At 41.0% G+C, this 27,427-nt stretch overlaps 1 protein-coding gene across 4 annotated transcripts in view; it reads left to right on the forward strand.

Annotated features, from left to right (window-relative positions):
• Positions 1-27,427, forward strand: part of LOC131683664 (ubiquitin carboxyl-terminal hydrolase 8) — a 53,981-nt gene that overhangs the window by 8,380 nt on the left and 18,174 nt on the right. Inside the window, exon 1 of one of the 4 annotated variants that reach the window (XM_058965844.1) lies at positions 16,745-17,288. The exons of the other annotated variants lie outside the window; for them this stretch is intronic. Coding sequence (XP_058821827.1) covers positions 17,223-17,288 — 66 coding nt within the window. The 5' untranslated portion in view covers positions 16,745-17,222. Of the gene's footprint in view, positions 1-16,744; positions 17,289-27,427 lie in introns of those variants that run through there. 4 annotated transcript variants of the gene reach the window in all.

Here is a 27,427-nt window from a genome sequence, read left to right on the forward strand (position 1 = left end):
TTTATGTCACTTATCATTCTGTAAACGACATGGTCTTGGTTTATGTCCGGTTCTCCAGTTTCGAACATCTCTCTGCGCTCCGCTACGAACCTCGGATATTCGAAGACCACTTGCTCCGGTATCTCCTCGACATTCTTACATTCCGGACACAATGGTGACGTTACGCGCCCGAACCGATGAAGATACTTCCTGAAGCAGCCATGGAACGACAGGAGCTGTGTCAGGTGGAAGTTCACCTCTCCGTGCTTTCTATTGACCCACGTCGATAATTTCAAGATGAGCCGGTGGGTCCACTTTTTTTTTTTCTTCGTATTGTCCCATTCCTGCTGCCACCACGCCATCGAATCGATGCTCACCATCTTCCTCATGTTTCTGGTATTTCTCTGATTGTAGCATTCGATATACTCCACCAGGGTGATGCAGATGGGGACTTTCCCAACGATAACGCATACTGCCTCCGACGATATTGTTCTGTACGCGCACGCGACTCTTACGGCCGTCAGCTGGAACTTCCTGTTCAGCTTATCGCGGTTCCGCTTGGTTTTCGGCGCAGTGCTCCAAGTGGGGACCCCACATCGCAGTATCGATAGCGAAACATTAGATAGCAGACGTCTCGTGCTGTCTAGGGCCGCCGACGTTCGTTGCCTTCGCCGATTTTTTGCAACCATAATCGACGTTGTTGTAAGAGCTCAACCGGTCATCGATTATCACTCCCAATTGCTTCAGTACACACTTCGATGCAATCACGTGCGCGCCAACATCGATCACCATTCGCTGAACCGCTTTGCAGTTGCTGACCAACAGCACATCCGTATTGTGGTGAGCTATCTGCAGCTTGGTTATGTTAATCCATTTCTCGCTTCTAAAGTCTCCGTTACAGACACCTCCACTTCTTCATGTGTCTCACCCGTCACCGTTAGTGACATGTCATCCGCGAAACCCACGATTTTCACTTTCCTGGGCAGCCGCAGTGTCAAGATCCCAACGTTCCAAAGAGTTGGACCAAGAATGTACCCCTGAGGAACACCCACTGTCACTCGCATTGACTTGTACTCTTCGTTTGTCTCATACAACAGCACTCTGTACTGAAAGTATGCAAAAATAGTCGGAAACTTCATTCTGTGCAGCGCTTCACTGGCTTTTGCAGCAATACCACCTTCTGTACCTTCGACATTTCGGAAAAGTTGCCTTCATCTAGACACTTCGGCAGCACCATCCTGAACATGTCCGTGTCGCAGCTTTCATCACCACGTTGAGTATTCCATTTGGACCGGGGGCATTGTTTGATTTCAGTCTCTTCGATGCTTTTGCGAGCTCATCCTTAGTCACTTGCCGATCGTCCGTGTTTGCCCTGTCTTCTTCGCCGTACGATGTCTGTGGTGAGGTCGTTGGATCGTACGGGGTACGTGTTGTCGCGGGGATTTGCGTCTACTTCTCGGTACAGTTCCTTATGGTAATCTGATTTGCTAAGCTTGATCTTCAGTTTTATATCGGCCCTAGCTTCCTGAAACGCTGCCTTGCGCTCCTCTCTACCTGGCTCTGACACTGCTCTCAGACCTCACCTTTTGGTTCTGAGACAAGCAGCGCGTAGCGTACTGAGCATCTCGTTTGACCAGTAAGCTGGATGCCGTCAAATGTGTGGCTTCAGTGTTCACGGCATTGTGGCGTCCCAAGTCGTCACAGTCTTTCTTGTTAGAACAGCCGCATCCACGTTCTCGGTCTCGCCGTCCGGTCGAAATGCCTCAACGAATAGGTCTTTGTTGAAAGCTTCCGTCTTCCACTTTTGCTCGCCGGTCATCCTTCTCCGTGTTGCAGCAGGGTTCCGTTGACCGATACGGTAGCGAAACGCCTGGTGGTCGCTATGCGTATACGTTTCACATACTCTCCAATCCATGTTCGCAGTCAGGTTACAGATTGTGACGTCTATGATAGACTTCCTTCCGTCTCTCCGAAACGTGCTAACGCAACCTTCACTGCAAGATCGTACATCTAACTTTGCTAGAGCAGGATACACCCTCTTGTGTTGGTTACTCTACTGTTCTACTTTATAGTTAGGGCGTTGAAATCGCCACCAATGACTACCGGTTTTCGGCCGATCAACTGTTTGGTTACCTACTCCAGTAATAGGCTGAACTGCTCCACTGTCCTCCACCTTGGAGGAGCGTAACAGCTGCACACGAAGACGCCGTTGATTTTGGCGATCACGAAGCCCTCGCATGAGCGTTCTACCACTTCTTGAATGGGGAACTTGCCCATAACTTGTACCGCAGCCTTTCTCGATCTATCCGCCACCCAGTCACCGTCATCAATAGTGACTTGATACAGCTCTGCGACATCACACATTGTTTCTGTCGTAGACTACCACAACAGTTTCTATGCTGTGTCACAGTGATTCAGATTTATCTGAGTTTGGTTCCATTACCGTTACATCTTGTAAGCAAGGCATTTGAAACCACCCGTCTGATGTGGGGTCTCAAACCGAGGTTGGCTTACTGGTCCTACACGACCATCGCCAGACCACGATTAATTTATTCCTCCGTTGTGTAGTGGCCCAAAGTTAAGCAACAGACCGCCCAAACTAAACTAACTAAAGTTCAGAGGCTAACCTGCCTTTCTATCACAGGCACTATGAGATCAACACCAACTACAGCTATGAAAGCCATGCTGTATCTACCTTCATTGCACAAACATGTTATGAAGGAGGCGAGACTTGGCTCTCTGAGAGTGCTGATGGGGATTTAAATGGTCTGTGTTGAGACGATGGTACGGAAAGTCTTTTTGGCAGAACACAACGTATGTGTGTGATGGAATCTCGCCAAGAACTAAATTTGTTTTATTAATTTTTCAATTCAGTATAATAAATGTGATTACTTACATTTAAACTAACCTCACTTTTCCAAATAATCCAAACAAATTGATTGACGATTTGAAGAACTACAGATCAAAGAACTGTGAGCTAACTATTAGTGGTAATAAATTAGGTTACTTACATTTCAAATAAAGTGAAAATTATTAATTTAATAGTTACATTACAAAATTATATAATTAGCTCGCAAGTGGCTTAAGACAACGTGTTCGGTTTGTTGCTCACTCCTTTTTCCCAGTTATATCATGTCTACCTACGATGACATATCTGATCCCATGTTCGGGGGAATCGTCGATGTTTGCTTACTCGGTAACATTCCGCCGGCCGTAATGCTGGTCCGGGTCTCAGGATCTGTTTTACCGATTCCTAGTTCCAAATCCAGTTTCGCCTTCTTGACAATTGGTCAATGAAGTACACCAGTGGATGTTTGTATCAAGGCTCTCCGCGATATATCGTCTGATCCCATAATCTATTCTATGACTCTCCCTCTGATCCATCCGTTGCGCCGTGATTCTTCCGCGAGATCACCTACTACAATAGATGCGATGTCTGTGAACCATTTGGTACGGCGTGTAAGAGTAGGTAGGTACTCTCGAACCCACCTTCTCCAAAACTGATCCACCATGACACGACCCAGATTCCAATTTTTGCGAGGAGATGCCTGTGACTCCTCCAACGACTTGGATGGTTGCGTGACTCCGCTGGAGCAGAAAATGATTTGAAGTTATGGCTTCTTGGTGCGGCGACTCAATTGGAATAAACGTTAAATGCCGAGAATTTACTATACTTTTCGCCTCCAGTAATAAGGTGGCGAAAGTCTCCTCGTATGGGTTTCGGCACGTATACATTGATTGCAAAGCCGTCTTCACAGACCTCACGAGTCGTTCCCACGAGCCACCCATATGTGATGCTGATGTGGGTTAAAGTTCCATCGAGTGTTAGCATTAGTGAATACATCTGCCAGATCCTGGTTGATGTGGCTTAGCTCACGATGTAGGTCGCTACTCGAGCCCACAAAGTTCGTCCCATTGTCATTGTAAATCTCGATGGGAGATTCTCGTCTGGTAATGAAACGTCTAATCGCCATTTTTCAGGATTCGGTGGATAGGGAATGCACCACCTCCAAGTGCACTGCCCGTATCGTCAGGCATGACTATACATCTACCTACACGTATGGGTGGCGGTCCAAAATAGTAGAAGCCCACGTAGGAGAACGGCCGGACAAACGCCATCATCCTAGCCGCAAGAAGCGGTGCCATACGAGGCACGGCAACGTTGACAACCGTCTCGCTATTTACGTGTAGGTATCTACAGTGGTACCATTCGGCGAGAAGTCTTGTAGTACGATGTTGCTTGGCATGATGATAGGGAACTTGGTGTCATATGGAACAAAAGATGCACCTGCAATAAGGCTGTCCATTCGCACAACGCCTATGGTATCCTTGAAAGCAGACAGCCCACGCAGCTTACTATTTCCTTAAGCCTTCGCCTTTTGTTAGTGAACCACGGATGATAGAACGGGTACATCCTCTGGATACTCTTCTTCTTGGACCCATCGTCATATAGTTGACTCGACCGTCGACAACTCTTCCTGCGTCAGATGCCCTAGCATTAGCGATGTTTTTCTCGCCTTCCGTTGAACATTTTGATTGTTACGGTATATATACGCGACTGTCCTTAACAGTCGGTCCCATTTTGAAAAGCGCTCCCAGGAAACTATTTGCTGACGTTTATCTTCTTGATGTACGAAACACACTCGAAGCTCTTCGTTAGTCTCTAAAACTACCTTTCGATTCGTTGGTTACTGATCTTCCGGAAGGTATAAAAAATTTGGCCCCCTAAACCAACGACTGTCGGGAGTCCCCATTTGGTTACATCGTCTGCTACATTATCCTTGGATGGAATCCAACGCCAATCTTCAGGATTGGTCGTGGTCAAGATCTCGCCAACTCTGCAAGTAACGAACTGTCGATATTTCTTGTGATCTGGATTGATCCATGCCAAGACTGTTTGAGAATCATTCCAAAAAACATTGTTATCGGGAGAGTGTGCGTGCTCCGAATCGTCTTTTGAAGACGAGCACCAAGTACCGCTGCTTGTAGTTCTAGCTTCGACATGGAAAGAGTTTTTAGAGCGGCAACTTTTGACTTCACCCCCATTATTGCTACGTGTACTTCACTCTATACTTAGGCTCGCACAGTACGCTACACAGGCATATGCTGGCATCCACAAAGATATGCAGTTGAAGGGACGTTATCTGTCGCTCAGGGATAGTAGGAAAGTAACATCGATTTATCCGTACCTGAGTTAGTTCTCCAAATTTGTTAGTCCATCTTAACCACCTGTCGTGCTTCTGTCTCGGAATCAGTTCATCCCACTATGTCTTCGCTTGCCAAATTTCCTGGATAAGAGTTTTACCGTGGATCAGAAACTGCGAAAGAAGCTCTAAAGGATCGAAGGACATCACTGCTCGCAACACTTGCCGCTTGGTGGGGTGCGTTGTCTCCGTAGCCATTGTCATAGAATAAGTGAAAACATCAGGTTTAGGTTGCCACAGCATTTCCAGAACTCATTCGGTGGATCCGTATCCGTCCAGATCAAGACTTTTCGGATTAGTTGACTTGGTCTCCTCAATCCGACGAAGAAAATTTGAATAATTTGAGATCCAGTTGCTAATGTGAAAAACAGCTCTGGAATGTACGTATTTAACAACCAGTTCTAGCTGAGATGCTTTATCCTCGTCATCCAAACTGTCGTCGATGTAATGTCTCTTAGTAATAGCGACTACGGCTTCTGGATACGTTCCGGTATGCTTAGTTGCATTGCGATCCTTAACATAGTGAGCCGAACACGGGGAACAGGTAGATCCGAACGTTGCTACGTTCATTAGGTACACTTCTGGAGCCTGATCAGACCCATCCCGCGAAATCAGTCTTTCGGGCATGACGATCCTCGTGTCGAAATAATAGGTCCCTTTAGCATCGCATTCAATGAAACACCTTCTATTTTCGCCGCCGCGTCGCAAAATATTCTTATTTTTTCTGGTTTTTTTGGATTTAATGCCACTCCCAAAGGCAAATACCACGTTCGTCGGGGGTTCGCCTTTTTCAATTCTTCAGCAGTGGCTTTTCGTGTGTATCCCTTTTCTAAGCATTCACGCATCTACCTTTTAGCACTAGCGCCGATTGTCGAATTTCGCTCCATTCGTCTTTCTAAGCACTGCATGCGTCAAATCGCCATTGGGAGGCTATTAGGAAACTCGAACCGGCCGGTCTAGAAGCGGTTACCAATACGTTTAGAAGTTTCACGAAGAATTCGGCCCGCTCGCCGATTGTCGTCAGATTCTGGACATTTCGCTAGAGCATCAGATCATTTATCAGATTATAAAGTGCGCGATCATCATTACACTGACATCCACATTTATATGCTGGGCTGGTACGCTCATTATTCTCGGCACCATATATCGTCCATCCTAAGCCGGTCTTGGCTGCAATAGGATCTGTTTGCCTTTTTCCCTGATTTTCAACATCGTGCCCAGATGGGAATTGTCATTCGCAATGAGTATCTGCGGTACAGCATCAACATAGTTCTCGACGGGTAAGCCCTTCAAGGGCGGGTATCGCTCGGATAGCTGATTATATTTAATCGACTGACGCGGAAGGTTCAGACTGCTCACGGTCCGTACATTGAAACACACTGCGAACATTTTTCCGACCTCGTCATGTTTGCTGTCCACTGTAGGCAAAGTGGGTCTCGCTCCCCGTCTAACCCCAACTGCTGCGTGATTACATCATCCACCAAAGTCATCGAGGATCCGTCATCCAGGAAGGCGAATGTTTTATCCGAGCGATTATTTCCGTATAGGGTGACTGGCACAATCCGGAATAAGGTCGAGATTTTAGAATGGTGATGATTGGTGACGGCTTCCGACGTCACTACTTTCTGGCTAGCACAAGGCTTACTGGAATATGTATGTAGGAGGGAAGGGTGTTTTAGTTGGCAGCCACCAATTTCGCATAACTTTTTTATTTTACAAGGGCGTCTACCATGGGCCCCTAAGCAGATCCGACACAAGCTATTTTCATTAACTGCTTTCCAGCGGCTCTCCAAGGCCACCTTGGCAAAACGAGGACAATTCTTTACCCTGTGATCGACCTGCTTGCAGACGAAGCATTCCGGGGTGTAGCTCGTCTTTGCTCGGTTTCCTGGTACCGTTCATCAACAGCAGCGTTCGAAACCTCGTCTGACACGTGCGCACCGCCAAAGCTTTTCTCTCTACCTTTCTCCTGTTTTCCCCTATCGCTGCTGCTTTGTGTCAATGTGAAGCGTTACTTGAGAAGCTGCTGAGACTAATGTTGTCATGTACTGGGCAAATGTTTGCAGATTTACCGCATCATAACGCTGTTTATGTAGCGCCCAGTCTAGTTTCAGATTTCCCGGTAGTTTTTCGATTAACTCAAACAGCAAGGTAGGGTTAATCAGATGAGCCATCTGTCCACCAGCCTCCAGGTGATCGCATAGAGTTTGCACTGTCATTCCGAATCCTATCAATGTCTCTAGTTTATCGGACCTCGGTGCTGAGACTCGCGCACTTTTTGCAGTAAAGTGTGTATTAACCCATTCATGCCCATGTTGTTTGTGGACAACAACGTTTTTAAACAGCTATAACTTTTGGTTGAGGCGAGATTTGCTCACAAAAACAAGTAAGGCTCATTAATGTGGTTATTGCTTGTAATTTGAGCATTAACAGTTACAAGGATCACCTCTAGAACTGAAGTTATTGCAATTAGTCTGATGGGATTCAGATAGAGCAGTGCTGCCAGGGACAGTTTACGTTGACGACGGAAAATGATTTTTTCATATATCTTCGTTATGGTGTAATATTATTGAATACTGATAAAACTTATCAGTCGTTGGCTACGTTTCCACGTTTTCCACGTAGTTGGACTATTGTAATTCTTCTAGGAGAATTGTATTGAGCATTAGCAGGTAAAAATTGACCAGCTTCTAGCACTGCCCTGGAAGTACCTATCTTTATGAAAATAGGCTTTTCGTGTTTCTTGACCCCACCGTTTTCCAGGAAAAATAGTTTTGAAGCCCTACATGCACTACAAAAGCATGAAAGGGTTAATAGCTCCGGTCGTCCATACAACGTCTGCAGTGTAGCGATAACGTGGGGTGCGGATGTAGGCAGCAAAAGCCGGCTGCGCACCGAGTCCAAAGCATAACCCTTCAAGCAACGTTGTAACCCGATCAAATTTTCTGTATCTGTGTACCCGCAGGCTTGACTACTTGTTTGGTACGAGCTTATAAAGAGAAACCAGTCTTCAGGGCTCCCGGTGAAGGTCGGCAGTTCTCGTGGCATTACCTGCCTGGCTGCGAGTTGTGGCGTTGGACCTCATCCGTAAGGCGGGGTAGAGAGTACACAGCTTGACCCATGTGAGGGTGACTCAGGCATATGTTGTCCGGATGGCACTGTACGCGTATGTGGCATTGGAATTGGTCCCTCTTGTGTACGATCGAGGGGTCTATGAAGCATCCCATATACTCCCGTGCGAGAATTATATACCGGACCGAGTGTCGATCGCAGATTGGTTGGCTGTCTGATTATACCCGTTGATTGATTATTAAGCTGAGATGCAGAATGTACTAGCGGCATGTTTGGCGCATAAGGAGCAGAGCTTAAAAAATTGACATCGCTGCATGAACTTGAAAGAAAACGAAATTCAATTCATCCCCGCTGCGATGAATGAAATTTTTGGTTCGTTTCCATCGTCATTCGTTCTCCCGACGCAGCGCTTTCAGGTACGGACATGTTCGCTTTCGGAAGCAAAGTGAATTTTATTTCTATGCTGGCTCTGAGAGGGATTATCGATCGAAAGTGCATCAGATATAGATTACGCAATTCACTTATGCTCGAAAATGTAGAAGATACTAACTGTCGACATAATAACAATTGAATGCTTTGGTTGGTGAATGAATTTATATTTCCTCTGCACTCAAGCATTCGATTCTACATGAAATTTCAGTCAGTTGGAAAGTGAATGAATGAGAGAGGCGTTGAATCTGAATGTCGGATTCGGTAAATGCAAGCAGAAGTAGGTAACTGATTTTGAAATTTCGTAACACTGATAAGGAGCAATGTTACTAATTGTTGCACGCCAGTCAACTTTCATAGCGGGGTTAGGAAGGTTAACGCCACCAAGTGCGGTTTCTCCATTGGTTTACCTTGCTGAAAATACTTTGATGAGAACATATATTACGGCCTCTTCCAATTCCGCCTTCATTGCTCGAAATCTCATCATGGAACTCCTGGACAAGTTTCAGTTGCTTCATTTCGAAGTCTGCCTCCTTCTGCGACTTCTGCTGCTCGTGGCTGCGATCCTCTTCTTGATGTTGTAGCTCTAATTGTCTGTCCAAGAGAGCTTTCTGTGCCTCGAGTTTTTGGAGATTCAGACGAGCTTTTGCCTTAGTGCTGTGAGTGGTAGATAGTCTTGAAGAGCTGCCAGCATGATCGGAGTTCTTCCCTCTGCATCTGGGTTTGGTGAACCTCCATCGGTATTCTCGGCACCTTCTAAAACGGGTGGTAATGTCGGAGGAAGTGTTGAACACTTAGGGTAAAGGAAATCTCTTTCGCTGATGCTTTCGCCGACTTCTACACACGCGTAATGCCACCACATCTTACAACGATCGCACTGGACCATTTCATCATTGTCCGCCGAGTTTCATGCAGGGCAGTTCGTTGCTGGTGCCTTCCGGCCATGTTTGTATGGCATCCTTTAAATCTTTTAGTTTGATGGGACACCTACACCTGCTTGGAGGTCTGTAGGAAACGAAACTACAGGCATGAAAAATCGCAATCTTTCTGGACAGTCAAGCAGCACTGTTGGCATTAAGGTCGTCTAAATTAGTTATGGAATTTGCGTTTCGACTTTACTCATCAGGATCCGACACTAACTTAGTTAATGTCGTCGAAATGTGAATCCTAACTGGTTTGACCGTGCATCACATCTTTACAACAACTGACAACTCGGAATAAAGTAATGATATTCTGGCTGCCAGGCCACCAAGGAATCGATGGTAACGAAGGGACCGACGAATTAGCCAGGTGTACTTCATCAAACATGTTTGTTGGACCAGAACCATTTCTTGGCATATCTACCTGTGCCATCGAACTAGAACTTTCGGCTTGGGCAAGAGACCAACTACTAAACGACTGGCGTAACGTAGTAGGCGCTCGACAAGCCAGGAAATTCGTACATCTCGATACAGCCAAAAATTAATGGATCTAAAACGAAAAGATTTACGTATAATCACAGGTGTATTAACGGGACTTTGTCCTGCTAAGTATCATCTGAAAAAATTGGCCAAAGTTAAGATGACATTTGTCGATTCTGTAATTACGAGCCCGAGAGCTCGGAATATATTCTCTGCCATTGTGCAGTACTATTTCTTCCAAGGGAGCGATACTTCGGAAGGCATCTTATGACGCCTCATGAGGTATGGCATAGCTGTCCCAACCGGATCCTCAGCTACATTTCCTAGCTTCCAACTACATTGGTATTGAGAAATTTGTAACAAGTAGAGCAAACAGGGGAAGCCAAAAAAGATAACCTGAATAGTGGTCGCAGTGGCAAAGTTTCCCATAGCAAAAAAAATAAAATACGCAGATATTTATTTATTTGTTTTCGTGAATTCGTTGGTGAATATTTCGAGGTTGTCGATAAAACAAATATCTCTTGGTACTGCTTTGCTGTAAGACGACATTCGAGTGTATATGCAATATTTCTTTGGACAAACTTTTTTAATAATAACGTTAAATACCATCGAAAACGACTTAGGCCTTTGGGAATAAATTTCGCTGGAATGCGTTCTCCCTAAGCCAACGTGTACTCTTTACCGCTGATGCGGCGTTTTTTGTATCTCGCGATGCGATTTGCCATGATTTTCTCCGGAAATATAGACCTACAACATTATTTCATGAACGAAAATGTTTGTAAATAAATGTTAAAATATAATTAATAGCGCGATTTTGCGAATTTAAACACTCAATTCCTTTTTTATACGCCACAAACAAGACGGAATATTTACCTTGACAGAAATGTCTTAGGCACAGGGTCAAAAAGCTTAAAAATCGCGATTTTTGAAAAATTCTCACAATAAAACTATTGCAGATTTTGACTTGTTCTTCTCGCCAAAATGACGGAATCAACTTGGAGTTAAAAAAAACCTGTTTTAATCCACCTAGCGGTGGAATTGTGCCTTTCTCAATCATGAACACGAGAATTTTTTAGTTGCTTGTATTTATTAAAAGCTTTCAAATGTATACATTACAATTTTATTATACATATCTTGACAACTATATACAATAAAAGAAATCATTATTCGAGTTCTAACATTTTGCAAAAGAAAAACCAATTGAATTGAAAAAAGGAGCGAAATCGGTTAAGTCCCAAAAAGTCGATTTTAATGAAATTTTTTTTTTCGAGATAACATAAAATCTCGACGTTTCATGCATTTTAAAGATGTTTGGCATCAAAAATACGAATTCGATTTCTGAAATTTCATGGGGTCCCTCCCCCCTTTGAAAAAAAATTTGAGATCCGGCTTGCATGGGAATTTCATATGTGACCGGACGGTTTAGTCTATATTTCCGGAACCAAATAACCGATCCATACAAAGTTTTATAGACATCTGTGGGGATATTATAGCTATCATTTGGGACTAAGTTTGTGAAAATCGGCCCAACCATTTCCGGGAAACTGATGTGAGTTCGTTAATTTTGAAAGATGGCGGTTTTTCCCGGGCACTTCCAGAATCGTCTATGGTGGTCAATGTAATCAACGAAAGTTTGGTTGGCTGTCGGTGACCTAGAACTGCAAATTTAAGTTGTTCGAGAGACATTTTAGCTAATTTTTTACCTTTTTTGTTTTCTTCGGAGTATCGGTTTGAATCGCAATTTGCTATGTGATCGCACGCCACAACCCGTAACTCCAGAACCGGAAGTCGGATCGGGATGAAATTTTATAGCCATTTACGGGGGCGCAATACCTTTCACTTGAGACTAAGTTTGGTTGAATCGGTCTAGCCATCTCCGAGAAACCGATGATGGTGGCCAATGTGGCCAAAAAGACTTTGAATGGATGTTAGTGACCTAATACTACAAATCGAAGCAGTTGTGGTCATATTTTGGAAAAATTTTCACCTTTATACATTCATTGCAGAATTTATTAAAATCGACATTTTCTGCGTGTTCGTACTCATCACCCTGTAATTCCGGAACCGGAAGTCGGATCCATTAGAAATTCAATAGCAGCCTATGAGAACGTTGCACCTTTCATTTGAGACTAAGTTTGTCCAAATCGGTTCTGCCATGAATGAGTGACATTTTTGGTTACATACACACACACAGACGCACATACTCACATACATACATGCACACGCACAGACATTTGCCGAACTCGACGAACTGAATCGAATGGTATATGGCCTCCGTTAAAAAGTCGGTTTTCAGAGCAATTGCAATACCTTTCTATTGAGAAAGGCAAAAAATTAAACGAATTTTGAAAAATTGGCGGTTATACGACATTGAATATTAATTCTTCAAATATCGTCGTAGTTTTCTTAACTGATAGTCATAGTACTTTGATTTAGCTTCTACGATATATACATGTAATTATTTTTTGATAAAGTGCATTATTGACATTTTTTTTTCAATTACAGTGATTACCTGTTGTAGGCTGTTTTTAAACGAGACTTTTTTCTTTTTACATTTCTTATAAAAGAAATGTATAGAATTCGCTCAAACTTTCAAGATTTTTTCCGAGGCCCGGAGGGCCGAGTCTTATATACCAATCGACTCAGCTCGACGATTTGGGACAATGTCTGTGTGTGTGTGTGTGTGTGTGTGTGTCTGTGTGTGTGTGTATGTAACGGACAAATTCTCATTCGTGTTTCTCAGCAATGGCTGAACCGATCTTATCCAAACCAATTTTAAATGAAAGAACTAAAAAACAGTATGAACGCTATTAATTTGTTTTTGATTCTGATGTTTAGTTTCCAAGATATGAATGTTTAAATGCGTAAAAATGGCGTTTTGCGCAGTTTTTTTGAATTATCTGCCGAAATTGACAATATAAATTAACAATTTATATGTTTTTAGACAGCTTTAACGAATACCTTTCGAACAAGCTGTAGATTGTTGAAATCGGACTATTATCAAAAGAGATATTTAACATTAAATGCGGACGAAAGATTTTTATCATTTACCATTGCCAGAAATATGACCAAAAACATGTAATCTATTATTAACGCCAAAACGGCTTATTTTAGGTCAATAGTATCTTCGGAGAATTTAATGGAGGAAATATGCGCTTTCTTTTGGTATTGTGCTTTTGCTGATTAATCCCCCTATGAGTGAGATATTTTCACAAATTTTCTTGGAAGTGATTATATCGAAATGATGCCTTCTACAAATTTGTAGCTCTTACTTTTGCGAATAACTTTACTGAAGACTTCAAATATCTATTTTGAATACTTTAAAAGTTATGGCTTGTTGTTTGTGGATTACTCTTTGTCGCCTATTTATTGTTCAATATAGAAATAATCCATTGAAATAAGCCAAACATTATTTCGACAAATCGAATTTTGTATTTCATTTTTCCTCCCGCAACCGCTAGAAATAATCACCGAACACTTCCAAGTTGTCTGGAAGGAACTTGATAACTTATCAGTGCAAAAATGTTCATTTGTGCGAACCTTCTGACTGCAATTTTTCTAACTAATGACCATCGGATCGATCTGAAACATATCGGAAAATGAAAAGCGAAATAAATAACTCCAAGCAACGGCGTAGCCCAGAGAAGGTTTTGGGGTTTAACACCATACAATGCCCGATTTAGTCAATATCCCAATTTTGTCAGCCTAAAATACACCATTAGATTGATAAAAATGGGTCTTTATTGTATGTATTATTCACTGTGTTTCACATTAATAGGTACATTTCATTTTTGGGGATTTTTTATTGTATCGAACTACAACAATTTTTAGGTAATTTTCAAGGGGTTTTTTTTATAAACTTCTTCCAAAATTTGGCGAACCTATTCCAATTCGTATACCAATTAATTGGTATACTTAAGGGTTAATATGTTGCAGATAGAGAAAATACTGAAATTTTCAGCTTTTTTCTTACACAATATTACGAAAGATTATTAAACAATTTTTCTTAATAAGTTTGTGAAAATTATAAACTATTTGAATTTTTTTAATAGTATAATTTTTTTTTATTTAGCCGTGATTTTTTAATAAATAGTGACCGTCGCTTCACAACGTAGTCTATTTTTCATGGCTTGCGGTGAGCACGATCTCTCGAATTGCTGAACTGAAAATTATGGAATAGAAATTAATTTTTAGTATTCTTTATTTTACTCGCCGCGCAGATAGCTGCCCTAAGACGATTTCGCTAGATTTTCAGAGCACTGTGCACACAGTGCATTAACGCAAGTGACGGAAGGTTATCGAAAAGTTTCGTGAAAATGAAAATTCCAGTAATGATGATGACTTTCCCAAACGGTTCGTTTTCGAGAGCATTCAAGTTCTTTGGCATTAGGATTAGCGATAATAATTCAAATCAAGGATACTACTGGGAAGTCACCTTTAGAAAAAGTCGATGTCGAAGTAAAATTTGGAACTATGCACGCATGCACTTCAGAGATAGCGTGATATCAGGAGCTGCGATTTCATTTCAACCCTTTTTTGTGAAAATGGCGATACTTACAAATGTAAACATAAGGCTTTTTTCATACATGCGAATGAGGGCTTTGAAACGCAACCAATTAACCTAAAAATTTTGATTCTACGATATTGCTTTCTTAAACTACAGCAAAAAATACAACGGGCGAAACTGTATTTTTGTTTGTTTATTTAAAGTTTCGCCCTCCACGCTCCATGCAAACAAACAGGGCGATACTTTTTTTTGCTAGCAGTTTAGAAGCGAAACTGTCATTTTCGTATTTTTTTTAGGATTATCAAGCTGATACCAGCTGTAAATAGTAACAATGATCGCTATTGAAAAAACCCGGACGAAATCAGTGGTGTAGAACGGTAGTTATTGTAAAAAACGTAAGAACGATACTTCAATGCTGATAGGTGGTACCGAAAAAGTAAACAATCGCCAAAGGGGCGATACTATCATTTTGTAAATTTCAATAGCAAAAACAAATTTTAATTTAATAATTTCAAATACTTCATGAAGTTTTGGGTTTCGATCACTGAATCATGCAATCTAGGATATAAAAAACACAATAGTTCTTAAATAGGAAATAAAAGTCTGGAAATATTCACTGTTGATTTTCTTTGAATGGTGTCACTGCTAGTATCGCCCTTTTCAAGAAAAAGCGTTGATTTCTTAGTTCTCAGTCGCGTTGGAAATTTGAGTAAAGTATAAACTTCAAATCGATTAAAAAAAATGCGATTTTTTTGGCTCAGTACAATATATAACCCCTTTAGGAAAATTCAGTTTTCCCACCACAATTTAGATATTTTATTAACAGAGCATTAACAATAATTCGTAGCTATGTCTATTTTCTGGGCCATTTTTTCGCTTCCCATTGATTTGATTTGAGATTTCTAGCACTGATGTTGTTCTATGCTGATTTGAGCGATTCTCTGAGTCCTGCCACTATCCCATGTAGTATGTGTTATCAAAAACATCGCGAAGCATCAAGTTCTAAATGTTCTCAAACGATATAATATCCGAAGAGAGTGATAAGAGTTATAAGAAATGTCTCATCACACTGTTAGGTGGATTAAAAGCGTTTTTTTATAGTAAACCGAGGTTCTTAAAATAGTCTTTAGACAGCCTCATAACCCTTTCTTAGTTTTTAGCATAAATTTCTCTTAACGGGGTCCTCCAGTGCATAGTTTATAAAACATGATATTTTTATTTTTGCATATATTTTGCTAGCACTGAAACAGCTAGGACAACCTTTGATCTTGACCGTCGGTAGTCCATCTGTAAATATTCCGTTTAGAAGAATTTTCTAATCTTGTCTGTGTGTATAGACAAATCGCCTTTGGTTGTGGAGGTAAATTGCGAAGACATGTTATAAATAGGAAGTAAAATCGCAGGACAAGGGATGCATAATAAATGAAGTACCATGCACTCCTTTTCACATTTTGAACCACGTTTCCACAGGCGTTTGTTATAGCTTGCAAAATGCCCTGACGCAGGCCAAAGTGTGACGAGGGTATATTCATGCCATTCAACATCTGCCTGGAATATATCACAATGAAAGCTGACAACTAGCTAGTCAGTGCCTGAAACCGGTATAAGTACGCCATAACGTAACAAGTGTAATCTTCTTGTCGTCAAAAAATACCCACCGTTCGCTACGTAAAAAATGGAAAAAATACCATTCTGCTTCAAATAGGGTTACGTTTCCAGAAATTGCATTGAATTCTGTTATCGTTGCCTGTAATAATTTAACCGGGTACGAAAATTCCAACCCCACGTCTCCATTAAACAATAAATTAAATGGAGGCGCATGATACTTAACGTATTAAGAAATGTTGAAAACTGATACTCGAACCGTAATGTAGATCCTGCCCAACAGCAGGCACGTTGTCCTGTCGATGGTGTAGCATTCCGCACTTGTTATTCCCCTCCACCATCGACATGCGGTACTCGTGCTGCGCTTCGAACGGCAACACTTGCGACGGTGAACGTGTTCTCTTCGTAGCCATCGTTGTTGGCGTAGCAGAAGGTTTATATAGTCAGCAGATAGGTAAGCACACAGCATAATTGCTTCGTGCCAGACAGAGACAGACAATAATTCCACCCCAAGCGGCCAAGCCGAGCGCGAGGGTGCTTAATAATTTAGTTTCAAATTTATTCCGATTAGTTGTTCCGCAGAAACGTTAGTAAGCGCTTCCAGTCGGAAGTTTTTCTGCATTGGAATTGGCACTATTCGGGGATTTAGTTTAGTTGTGCTATTTTATTGTGTTTTGCGTTTTCTAGAGACAGTTCTAGTGTAGTTCTAGAGGAAATTTTTTTATGATATTTTACAGAATAATAAGGACGAATGGATAACGAATATCGGTTTTATCGCATTTTGTTGTCGGAAACAGTGACAGTGCCAAATGAGTTTCCAACTTTCCCTGAACCGATAGACTGTGTGGTTGGAGATCAATTTGCCGAGGATTTCGCTTCATCCAGTGGATTAATTTCATCATCTACTCAAAAGACTAATATCGCACAAAGCATCATAAGGTCAACGAATTCAGAGAGTTCTTATGAATTGAGAATAGTTGATTTACCGGAAAATTAAAACACTGTCACCTCAGTCCAACATCAGCCATGGTTGTGGTAGCGGGGTACAAGATCAAACTGCCACACTATCATTTACTGATACCATACAAAAAGGTATGTACATACACCAATCCTGACTCATTAAAACCAAGCGACACTCTTCATTCTTCGGACTTCAGGATAAGAGTCTATCAAACATCAATCAATGCGGCGGTTCGTTCTTTACCGTCGCTATCCCCACTGAATTTGCCAACACGTTGCTCTATTCCGAGCAGGTACACGTGAGCATTAGGTGTTGTTTTGCGATGTTCGTCCCCATTTCCCTTGTTCCGTTTGTGACAATGAAGTAACAAGCAACACAAAACTGGGGGGTGCGCCCGTGAAGTGTTAACTATGCAAATCATTCCATTACATAGATCCGGTTTTGCTTAAAAAATCCATATCGTCTACGTTATTTTTGCTTTTTATCTTTCTTATGTGTAGGGGAAGATGGGGTAAAACGCACTCCCGGGGCAAAATGCACCTCTTGCTTATATCGAAAACAGCTGAAAATTTCTAGAAAAAGGAAGTCCGGCATAGTAAACATACACTGTCAAAGTTTGATAACCGTACATCAATAGCAGCTCGAGAAATAAACCAAAAACAATAACGTGCTCTTCTCATGTAATTATTGTGGCTCGTGCAACAAGAATTTTCAGCTCCTATACATGCTGTTTTACTATTATATCAGAGCATTCCAGTTCTATTTATACCGTTGTTCATTATACTGTCACACTACATACGAAAAATCTACTAAATAACACTAGTTTACAAATTTTGGGTTAGTTGCATGAAGTTAAGAAAAAATGTGTTTTCTAAGTCAATTTTGGGTCGCTGAGCACGAAAATCATATCCATTTTCTTTTTCAAAGAACCGTTTTTGTGATTTTTTAAAAAAGTTGTTTTTGAGCACTTTTTGAAATTTTTGGCCAATATCTCAGGAACAAATCTTCCGATTGACACAAATGACTCACCATGCGAAAGGTATTGATGTGCCCATTCCAAAAATGTATAACATGTAAGGATAAAATATCAACAATTTAGGGTTAAGAGCAACCAAAGTAAAAAAAGTAGTGTTTGGTAAAATTACTAATTTTTGGTTGATTTTTCATAAAAAAATAAATCAGCAAAAAAAATCTTAAAATTTTATGTGGCAGGCAAACTTCTCACGTGAATTTTAAGCCTAAGATAGCGAAAATCCGACAAAAACTGGTGATGTTATTAGGCACCGAGTGAAAATTGCTCTGTTTTTCACATATCTCTTTTGGTCTTAAATATGATTACACTAGTTTACAAGAAAAATGAAGTTACGAGAAAAAGTGTTTTCTAGATTAATTTTGGGTCGCTGAATACGAAAATAATACTCTATTTCTCTTTCAAAGAAGTTCGAGTTTTTCTTTTGCTTCTGCTTTTTTGTTTTCGCCCTATTTTTTATTACAGAATTTTTTTTTCATATTTTCAGAATCTAATGCGACAGATTTTAACAATTTTAAGGTAATCGCGATAAGCTAAGAAGAAAGGTGCTTCTTCAGTTGATTTTGGATCGCTGAATACGAAAACCAAGCCCATTTTTTCAAAGAAGCATTTTCAAGATTTCTTTGAAAAAGGTGTTTTGGGCACCATTTTAGTTATTTGTCAATATCTTGTTCAAATAGGATCCGATAGAAACAGTTCCAAAGGTATTGATGTGCCCTTTCCGAAAATGTATAATATGCGTAGATCAAATCTCGACAAACATATGATTACGGCTTAAAAGCCAACTGTCAAAATTCTCTTTGAAATGAAATTTCAGACAAACTGTTAGGGTGGGTGCTCCTATAGTTGAGGTGTACCAATAGTTGCAGTAGTGGGTTATACGCCTAACTAAGGTACCAACCATCAACAAATATTTTTTTATCGATTCATCGCCCTAAAATTATGCGACAATAAAACTGTTATCCTTGAAATTTGCTCAAATAACTATTAAAAAAAATGATTTTCTTAGAATTTTGAGCTCCCTTGCACCTATAGTTGATGTAGTGTACCTATAGTTGCAAGTCCCATAAGAAAGCAATGGGATTTGCAACAATAGGAACCGAAATTAGCGATTGCACCACTATTGGTACATGTGTTCCTATAGTGGTACAAGCGGTTTTGAATACATAAATTGGTTATTAAGCCATCTTTATATTTTTCCTATGAAGTAGGGACTGAAAGCTTTCGTTTAATGTATTAACATTGCCCATAGGTCTATTAATCGATTTTTTATCAAAAATTTTCCTTAAACATGCGACTATTGGTACATCCACCCTACCCGCTAATCACAGATGTTTATAGTAAACAAAAGAAAAAAAAGTTTTCTCTTGCATTAACTACTATGAACAGCGTTTAGCCAGTAACGGTTTGTCCGGAATTTCCTTTCAAAGAGAATTTTGACAGTTGGCTTTCAAGTCGTAATCGTATGTTTGTCGAGAAATGTACATTTATTATGATTACAATCGGCCAAAGTAAAAAGAAGTCTAATGTTCGACCTTTTTTTTTTAAAAAAAATGCATATTTCTAATAAATGTTTTATAATAAATCAAAGACAGAAAAAAATTCTTTTAGAATCTAATGAGATAAACAATCTTTTTGCATAAATTTTAATCCAATGGTCACAAAAGTCGGATGAAAAATGTAGATAGTATGAAGCACCGAGTGAAAATTGTAACTTTTTATTTTTCGCACAATCATACTTTCGGCTGAAATAATCTTCTATACTTGATAGTTATTGTTTGTGTTGGGTACTGTCTTCTAGAGCTTGCATCCATCCATCCTGCGGCATTTGAATGGTTTTGGATATTCATTTCTATTAGACATAAAGCGTTGCCTCTCGTTGTGTACCTCAAGTAATGTGAAACACATTAACCGATGTGTTTTTGTTGCAAAACATTTTGTTTTGTTGAAATTGTGGGCGATATTGTGTTTTCGCACATACCAAGTAAATTTTCTAAATTTTAAATACTTTGCAGTATTTAGGGTGATTTTTAATCTATTTCCCGAATGATTATATTTTTCGGTAGCGCGTGAAAAGAGCTTTCAGTACCCGTATAGATATCACATCTATCCACAAACAAAAGTTATTTTTTAAAAAGTTTTTAATAAAATATGCGGTTGGGGTAAGTTGGCGGTGTTGTACGCGGGGCAAGTTGGCGGTACTATTTACAGTGCAAAAAAGTGATCAAAAAATTTTATTTCTGGAATTCACTCCAAAGTAAGAAAATCTTTTTCTTGTGTATCTCGCCAATGTAGGAGACATTTATTCCGGCCAATTGCACGAAACATTTCGAAAATTTGCTTTTGAATGGGGAGTAAGCGTCAAAGTCCAAATGCCGGGGCATTGAAACTGAAATATAATAGCAAATGTCGGTTAATATACAGTTTTCTTGAAAGGACCTTCAGCACGTTCCAAAAGGACCCTTGACGTAATTGAATCTCCACTTGATTGGTTAGTTTTTGGCATATCCTCACATACCGCCAACTTACCCCGGGGCCGGGGTAAGTTGGCGGGTTTTCTGCATCACTTATTTTTGTCTCTAAAAAAGGAAAAAAATGCATCAAACACTTTTAAAAAAAATCAGAGATGTTGCCAACAGTCTGCTCTTTTATGCCGCGTGTTCTATTTTGCCAGATCTACCTACATCAAAGCGGTAAAAATTGAAAATTGAAAACACCGCCAACTAGCCCCGGTCTCCCCTATTATATGGTTTTGGAAAGGGCATCTCGGCATCTTCCAACCTGCATATTGACTAAATTAATTGAATAATTTTGACAAGAAATATTGACTAAAAACTACAAAAGGTGCTCAAAAACGAAAATCACAAAATCGCTTCTTTGAACAAAAAAATGAATATTGTTTTCGTGTTCAGCGACCCAAAATTAGTCTAAAAAATACTTTTTCTTGAAGCTTCATTTTTCTTGTAAACTAGTGTAATTCACTTTTTGCTAAATTTACTGAAAATCTACTAATGGCATAACCTAAGGCTATTTAATGGCACACTTTTGTGAAATCCCGTCAGAAATATTTGCTTATTCGCTGAGCATTCTGTCCCGTCGTTACGGTGCATTCTGCCCCGTTGTTGTGGTGCATTTTACCCTTCGCACAGGCGCATTTTGCCCCGCTTATTTTTCCACAGGTAATTTTTATTGATTATTTTCATGTTTTTGAATATTTTGCAAAGCGTTATGATTGTGATTACAGAGGAAAATGTTGGTTAAACGATATCATTATTTAAATTCTCCCAATTAATGTTCTATACCTGAGTTATGATAATATTTCCTTCGGGTGTGCGTTTTACCCCCTTTCTCTAATTCGTATAGAAATCGATCCAATTTTAAGGAATTTTTCTGATGCCGACTATGAAAAAAGGTAATCGTCGCAATTCTTGATTGCATTTATTTTTGTCGGTAATTGCTTATAATATTATTCGTTACAATTTTTAATGTGTCTATGTTTGTGAGTCTGAGCCACTCATTTGTGCTAAACAAGGGAGGACGCTTCAAAATCATTTTCATTCATTTGGTGCACACTCATGTTGAAGGTGCTCAAATTTCGAAATTCGTCAGTTTTATTGTTTTGACGTTTATTTACGTTTCATATAAGTAAAAAAATTTGCTAAGAGGCCGTACATTAATTTCGAATTGTTTTTTTTTTAATTTTTCCGCCTCGCTATCCTTCCTAGATAAGATTTCGTACGATTTTATTGAATTTTCCCTCCCTCCGACCTAAAAAGTACCAAAACTTTTGTAATTGACACAATATAATGCACTTAGCACAGATTTTTTACTTTTTAATAATAAATTCAATTAATTAATTAATAGTTGGTCATTAATAGTCCCTTTTTCTCCGTTTCTATTAGACACATTGGCGTAGTAGCGGGAGGGGGGTTTGGGGACGAAACCCCCCCCCCCTCCCCCGAAATATTTTGAAGAAATTTGAAAAAATTTAATATGTTCAACAAATATATACCTCATATTTTAAATGGAATTCTCAAAGTTTCATTTGCAAAAGTTATCTTGTGAGAATATTTCCTTGTAGTGAAAATTGGCGGCACACCCCGACACCTACCTGTCGGCTCGTTGTGGAGTCTAGCTCAACCGCCGAGAACTACAACGAATAAATCGCGGCGAAGGGAGGAGCTAAATGGCTCCTGGTATCATGACAAAACTGGGAGCTTATTGTTTCACGAAACGGCTATCGGTACCGAGAGAAATCTTTTAGTCCTTGACTGACTGACGGCGAACGTGGACTGGGGAGTGTGCGAGAAGTATCCCCATAGCGACCACTAGGCGATTCGCTACCACAACGGCCAATGCAACCCTGTTGCAGTACGGAGAAGGACGACCGGCAAGCTAAAGTGGAAGATGAAAGTCTTTAACGAAAATCTCTTTGTTGAGTCACTTTGGCGAACAGCGGAATCAAGTACGTTGATGCGGCTGATCTAACAGGAGCGATTGCGACGGCTTGAGACGTTACAATGCCACGAAAACTGGAGCCATGCAGTAGACGGCATGCAAGCGACGTTTCGAGAAGCTAGGAACTCTTTAAAACGGGAGATCAAGCTTAGCAAGCCAATAGCCATAAGTAGCTATGCTTAGAAATAGATGCCAATCCCTGGGGGACACGTACTGAGTCGTCATGACGAAGATGAGGGCCTGTCGACACCAGCTGTTATATACCCGGGTAAGGCAAAGATAATCGTTGAGGGTCTCTTCCCGAAGCACGATTCAACTACCTGGCCACCGACACCGTACGGCGCAGAAGAAGGAGGTAACACAGCCGAGTGGCAAGCGACTAACGACGAGCTCAAAGAAGCGTCGATGTGACTAAAATCAAAGAAAACCCCCGTTCCGGGTGGAATACCAACCGTGGCGCTGAAAGCTGCGTTCCTGGCATATCCGGACATGTTATGGAAGCTACTGCTGAAGTCTTTCGATCATGGCAATTTCCCCGAAATGAGGAAGGTACGGAAGCTGATGTTGCTGCCAATGTCAGGGGAGTACCCGGGCCATCCAGCCTCGTATAGACCAATGCCGCAGCGCTGCACAGAAGAATGAGCCAGATCCTGAAGAGCTACTTCCAGAGTAGAGTACTACTGTACCAGACGAACAAAGGGCAGAAGGCAATGCGAGTAGCAATGTGGGCGTTCCTCAGGGCTCTATTCCCTTTCCAACTCAACGAGATGTACGATGGGGTCTTAAGACTGCGGCTGCCCTGAACAGCGAAAATCGTGTTTCGTGGACGACGTGTCACTAACGGTGATGAGTGAGATACTTGAAGAAATGGAGGTGTCGGTGATGGAGACAATAGATGCGAAGGAGAGCTGGATGGACGGGGTCAAGCTGCAAATAGCTCACCACAAGACTGATGTGTTGTTGGTCAGCAACTGTAAAGCGGTTCAGCAGATACAGATCACCGTTGAAGGGCCTTTGATTGCATCGAAGCGTGCACTGAAGCAATTGGGAGTGATAATCGATGACTGGTTGAGCTTTAACAACCACGTTGATTATACCTACGAAATGTCGGTCTATTAACTAGTGTTTCGTCATCGATACTGAAATATTGGGCTCCTGCCTGGGGTGCGGCGCTGGAAACCAAGTGGAACCGCGAAAAGCTGAACAGGGTGTTCCGGCTGGTGGTCGTACGAGTTGCGATTGCGTACCGGAGGCAGTATGCGTTATCGCCAAGATGATCCCCATACCCCCTGGCGGACGATGTCAAGTGCTACAATCAATGAAACGTCAATAACGTGAGGAAGATAATGAGAGTCGATTCGATGGTGATGTGGCAGCTGGAATGAGTCAATACGGAGAAAAGGAAAGTGGACCTACTGGCTCATCCAAACCTATCGACGTGGGTCAATAGAAAGCACGGAGAGATTACCTTCCACCTGAAACAGCTCCTATCGAACCACAGCTGCTCCAGGAAGTATTTTCATCGATTCGGGTACACAACGTCACCACTGTGCCCGGACTGTGAGAACGTCGAGAAGACACCGGAGCATGTGGTCTTTTAATGTCTGAGGTTTGAAGTGATGTGCAGGGAGCTACTTGAAGCGGGAGGACCGGATATCAACCCGGATAATGTAGCCTACAGAATGACAAGCGAAGTAAAGAGGTGGAACGCAGTAAACAGATTTATGATGTAGATCATGACCGTCTTATAGCGAAAACGGCGTGATGAACATCGAGCAACGGTTTCGGGAGAGCAATCACCGCCAGGGAACTCTCCGCAGGAATAAGCTTGATCCACCGCCGAATACTGGTCGAGTAGACTGCAACAGAGCACCGAGTATCAATCGTCGAAACGCCAGCGAAACGGACGTCACGCTCCATCCGGAATCGCCAGACCGACCACGGCACCCCACCGGTTGTCCCGATAGAAAAATAGCGAAAACCAAAGAAGAATCGATATTGGGAGAACTTTTTTCGCCAGGGAACTCTCCGTCAACGTAAGCTAGATTCACCGTTGGGGACTAGACTGAGTAGACCGTGACGAGACACCACCAGTCGCGGGTCATCGGGGCACCAGTGAATCAAACCAAACTGATCTCGGCATCTAGCTGATTGGCTCGGTTTCGGGAGAACTTCTCTCGCCGGGGAACTCTCTGTTAGAGTTGGTCAAGTCCATCGTCGGAGACTAGACCGAGCAGTTCGCGAATATGTCGAGGAGCTGAATGGCTCATCAAGGAAGTAGTTCTAAATGGCCCAAAAAAAGATCTAAAGGACTTAAAGGAGTTGCGGCGCAAAATGGCACCGGTCACAGAGATAAAGGGTTCAATAAGTTGTGGTGCTGAAACCAAATAAGAATCGGTATCGGGAGAACTTCTTTCGCCGGGGACCTCTCTGTCAGCGTACAGATTCACCGCCGGGAACTAGACTACGTAGACCGCGACGAGACACCACCAGTCGCGCCAGAGCTTCAGAAAACCGGACGCCCTAATCTACTGGAATCGCTGAACTGACCTCGGCACCTGGATGGTTGGCTTACTTTCGAACTACTCTTACTGGGGAACTCTTTGTTGGAGTAGACTAGATCCATCGTCGGGTACTAAACCGAGTAGTTCGCGAACCAGTCGGAAGCTCAACGAGAAAGTAGTACTAAAGGGTACAAGGGAACTGAAGGGCTCAGTAAATTAGACAGTCTGAAGCTTGCCGCCCAGATTGTCCTCGTAGGGGAAGAGCACTAATTCTAGACCCACAGCTAGCTTTCCTACTACTATACCGAAATTGCTACGTTGTGCGGATGGTCGAAAACTAGTAGTGTGTCGACGATGGGTTCTGTAACCCTACTGAAAGAACTAGTTGGATAGGAGTGTGTGCTGTGCAAAAAAATCTTTACCCGAAGCAATGCCGTAAGGTAATGCCGCACAGTGGCCGGTCTTCGAATAAAAGTCGGACGACACCAAAAATGTTGCCCAATCTGGCTAAAAATTACTTATTAAGGCAATTTTTGGGGTGCTGAGCTCATTTTTAATGTCAAAAGTTATAAAAGATGAAATAATTTTTTCCATACAGTGCTATCGAACCTTTCTTATAAGCATAATATTATTTTTATGAAAAATCTTTTTTTACTGATTAGATATAACTGAAACTAGATATAGCAACAAAATAATTAGATAAAACTTCATTCAATCTCTACAAAAAGTGTTTGTATACGTTTTATTAAGTTGTTATTTTGCACTAGTCACCATGCTCCTCCATGTCAGCAAACATTTTAAAATGTCGATTTTAAACCCTTTCGGGCAAAAAGGGTCAAAACAAGACCTTGAAATTAGAGATGATTTCCTATAGAATGTATAATAAGTGACCGTTCCGAACTGTTTCACCTGATTGTACAGAATACATTTGTGAAAAAAAAGAATTTGCTATCAACCCACTTAAAATATATTTGTAATAATATCACATTGTTAGAATCAGATTTGGCTAACATGTTGAAATGATGAACAAATTTCTTTAAATGCCCTTTAAAATGAAACTAGTTGTGCTCAAATCGGATTAAAATTGAAAGAGTAACAGATTTTTGAAGTGAACATAGATACTTTGATTTAGAAAATGAATTTCACTAGAATTGTCTGACACAGCGATGTTTGAATTGCTAATAAAAATCTAATTCTCATTCAGTTCTCACAAAATTTGGAGAATATGTCATTCAATACATAGGAAACCCAGAAAAATTAAAAAAAAACATCAATATTTGAAACATAGGTTTTGTCCGGTCTCCGGCCACTGTTTGCCGGGGAGGAATCAGGTTCCGTGCAAGATTAGTTGTATTTGCGGGTCGGGTTGTTGGTTTTTGTACATTTTTGGATTTTTTTTGAATTTTTTTTCATATATATACAAAAAATATTCATATCCCCCCCAAAAAAATTTCTTACTACTCCACTGATTAGACATATAGCCTCTCGTTGTGTACCTCAAGTTATGCGAAACCCATTATCCAATGTGTTTTTGTTGCAAAACATTTTTTTTTATCCGTATAGACATTACACCTAAAAGTTATTTTTCAAAAAGTTTTTCATAAAATAGCCATCAAAATTTTTTTGCTAGAATTCACTCCAAAGTAAGAAAGTCTTTGTCTTGTGTATCTCGTCAATGCAGGAGACATTTACTTCGGACAATCGCCTGAAGAATTTCGAAAATTTACTTTTGAATATAAAGTACGCGTCAAAGTCAAAATGCCGGGGTATTTATTTATTTATTTCTCATTTTTTCATCTGACCCGCGTTGGTCTACATGAAATTGTATGGGAAAAGCCCATTTCAAGGTTCACTTCAGAAGCAGACCTCGAATGCGCATAAATACCCATAATCTTTTCTTCCATTTTTTAAACAACTACAATGATCTCACATAACAAATTAACAAAATTACATACAAAATATACAGCATTGCAGAAATATTTTTATATAATCTTACAAGTTAAGTCAATCTCCTAAGTCTAGTCTTGAAAACATCACTAGAAACATACAACACTATTGAAAACATTACACATCGCCCTTATGGGTTCGTTCTGACCGTACTCGGTGCGCTGAAAGTTGCAATGTCTTAAAAAGTTACGTGATCTAAGATTTCTGGGGGGGGGGGGGTACGTTGATGTTGATTTGTGAGAGAATATCTGGGGCATCCATTTGGTCAGTCAATATTTTCCCAACAAATACCGCTCTGAATGTATTTTGCCTTTTTGCCAGAGTTTCCATA

This window comes from Topomyia yanbarensis, chromosome 2 (genome assembly GCF_030247195.1).
Source record: "Topomyia yanbarensis strain Yona2022 chromosome 2, ASM3024719v1, whole genome shotgun sequence".
In the NCBI taxonomy this organism is placed as follows: Eukaryota; Metazoa; Arthropoda; class Insecta; order Diptera; family Culicidae; genus Topomyia; species Topomyia yanbarensis.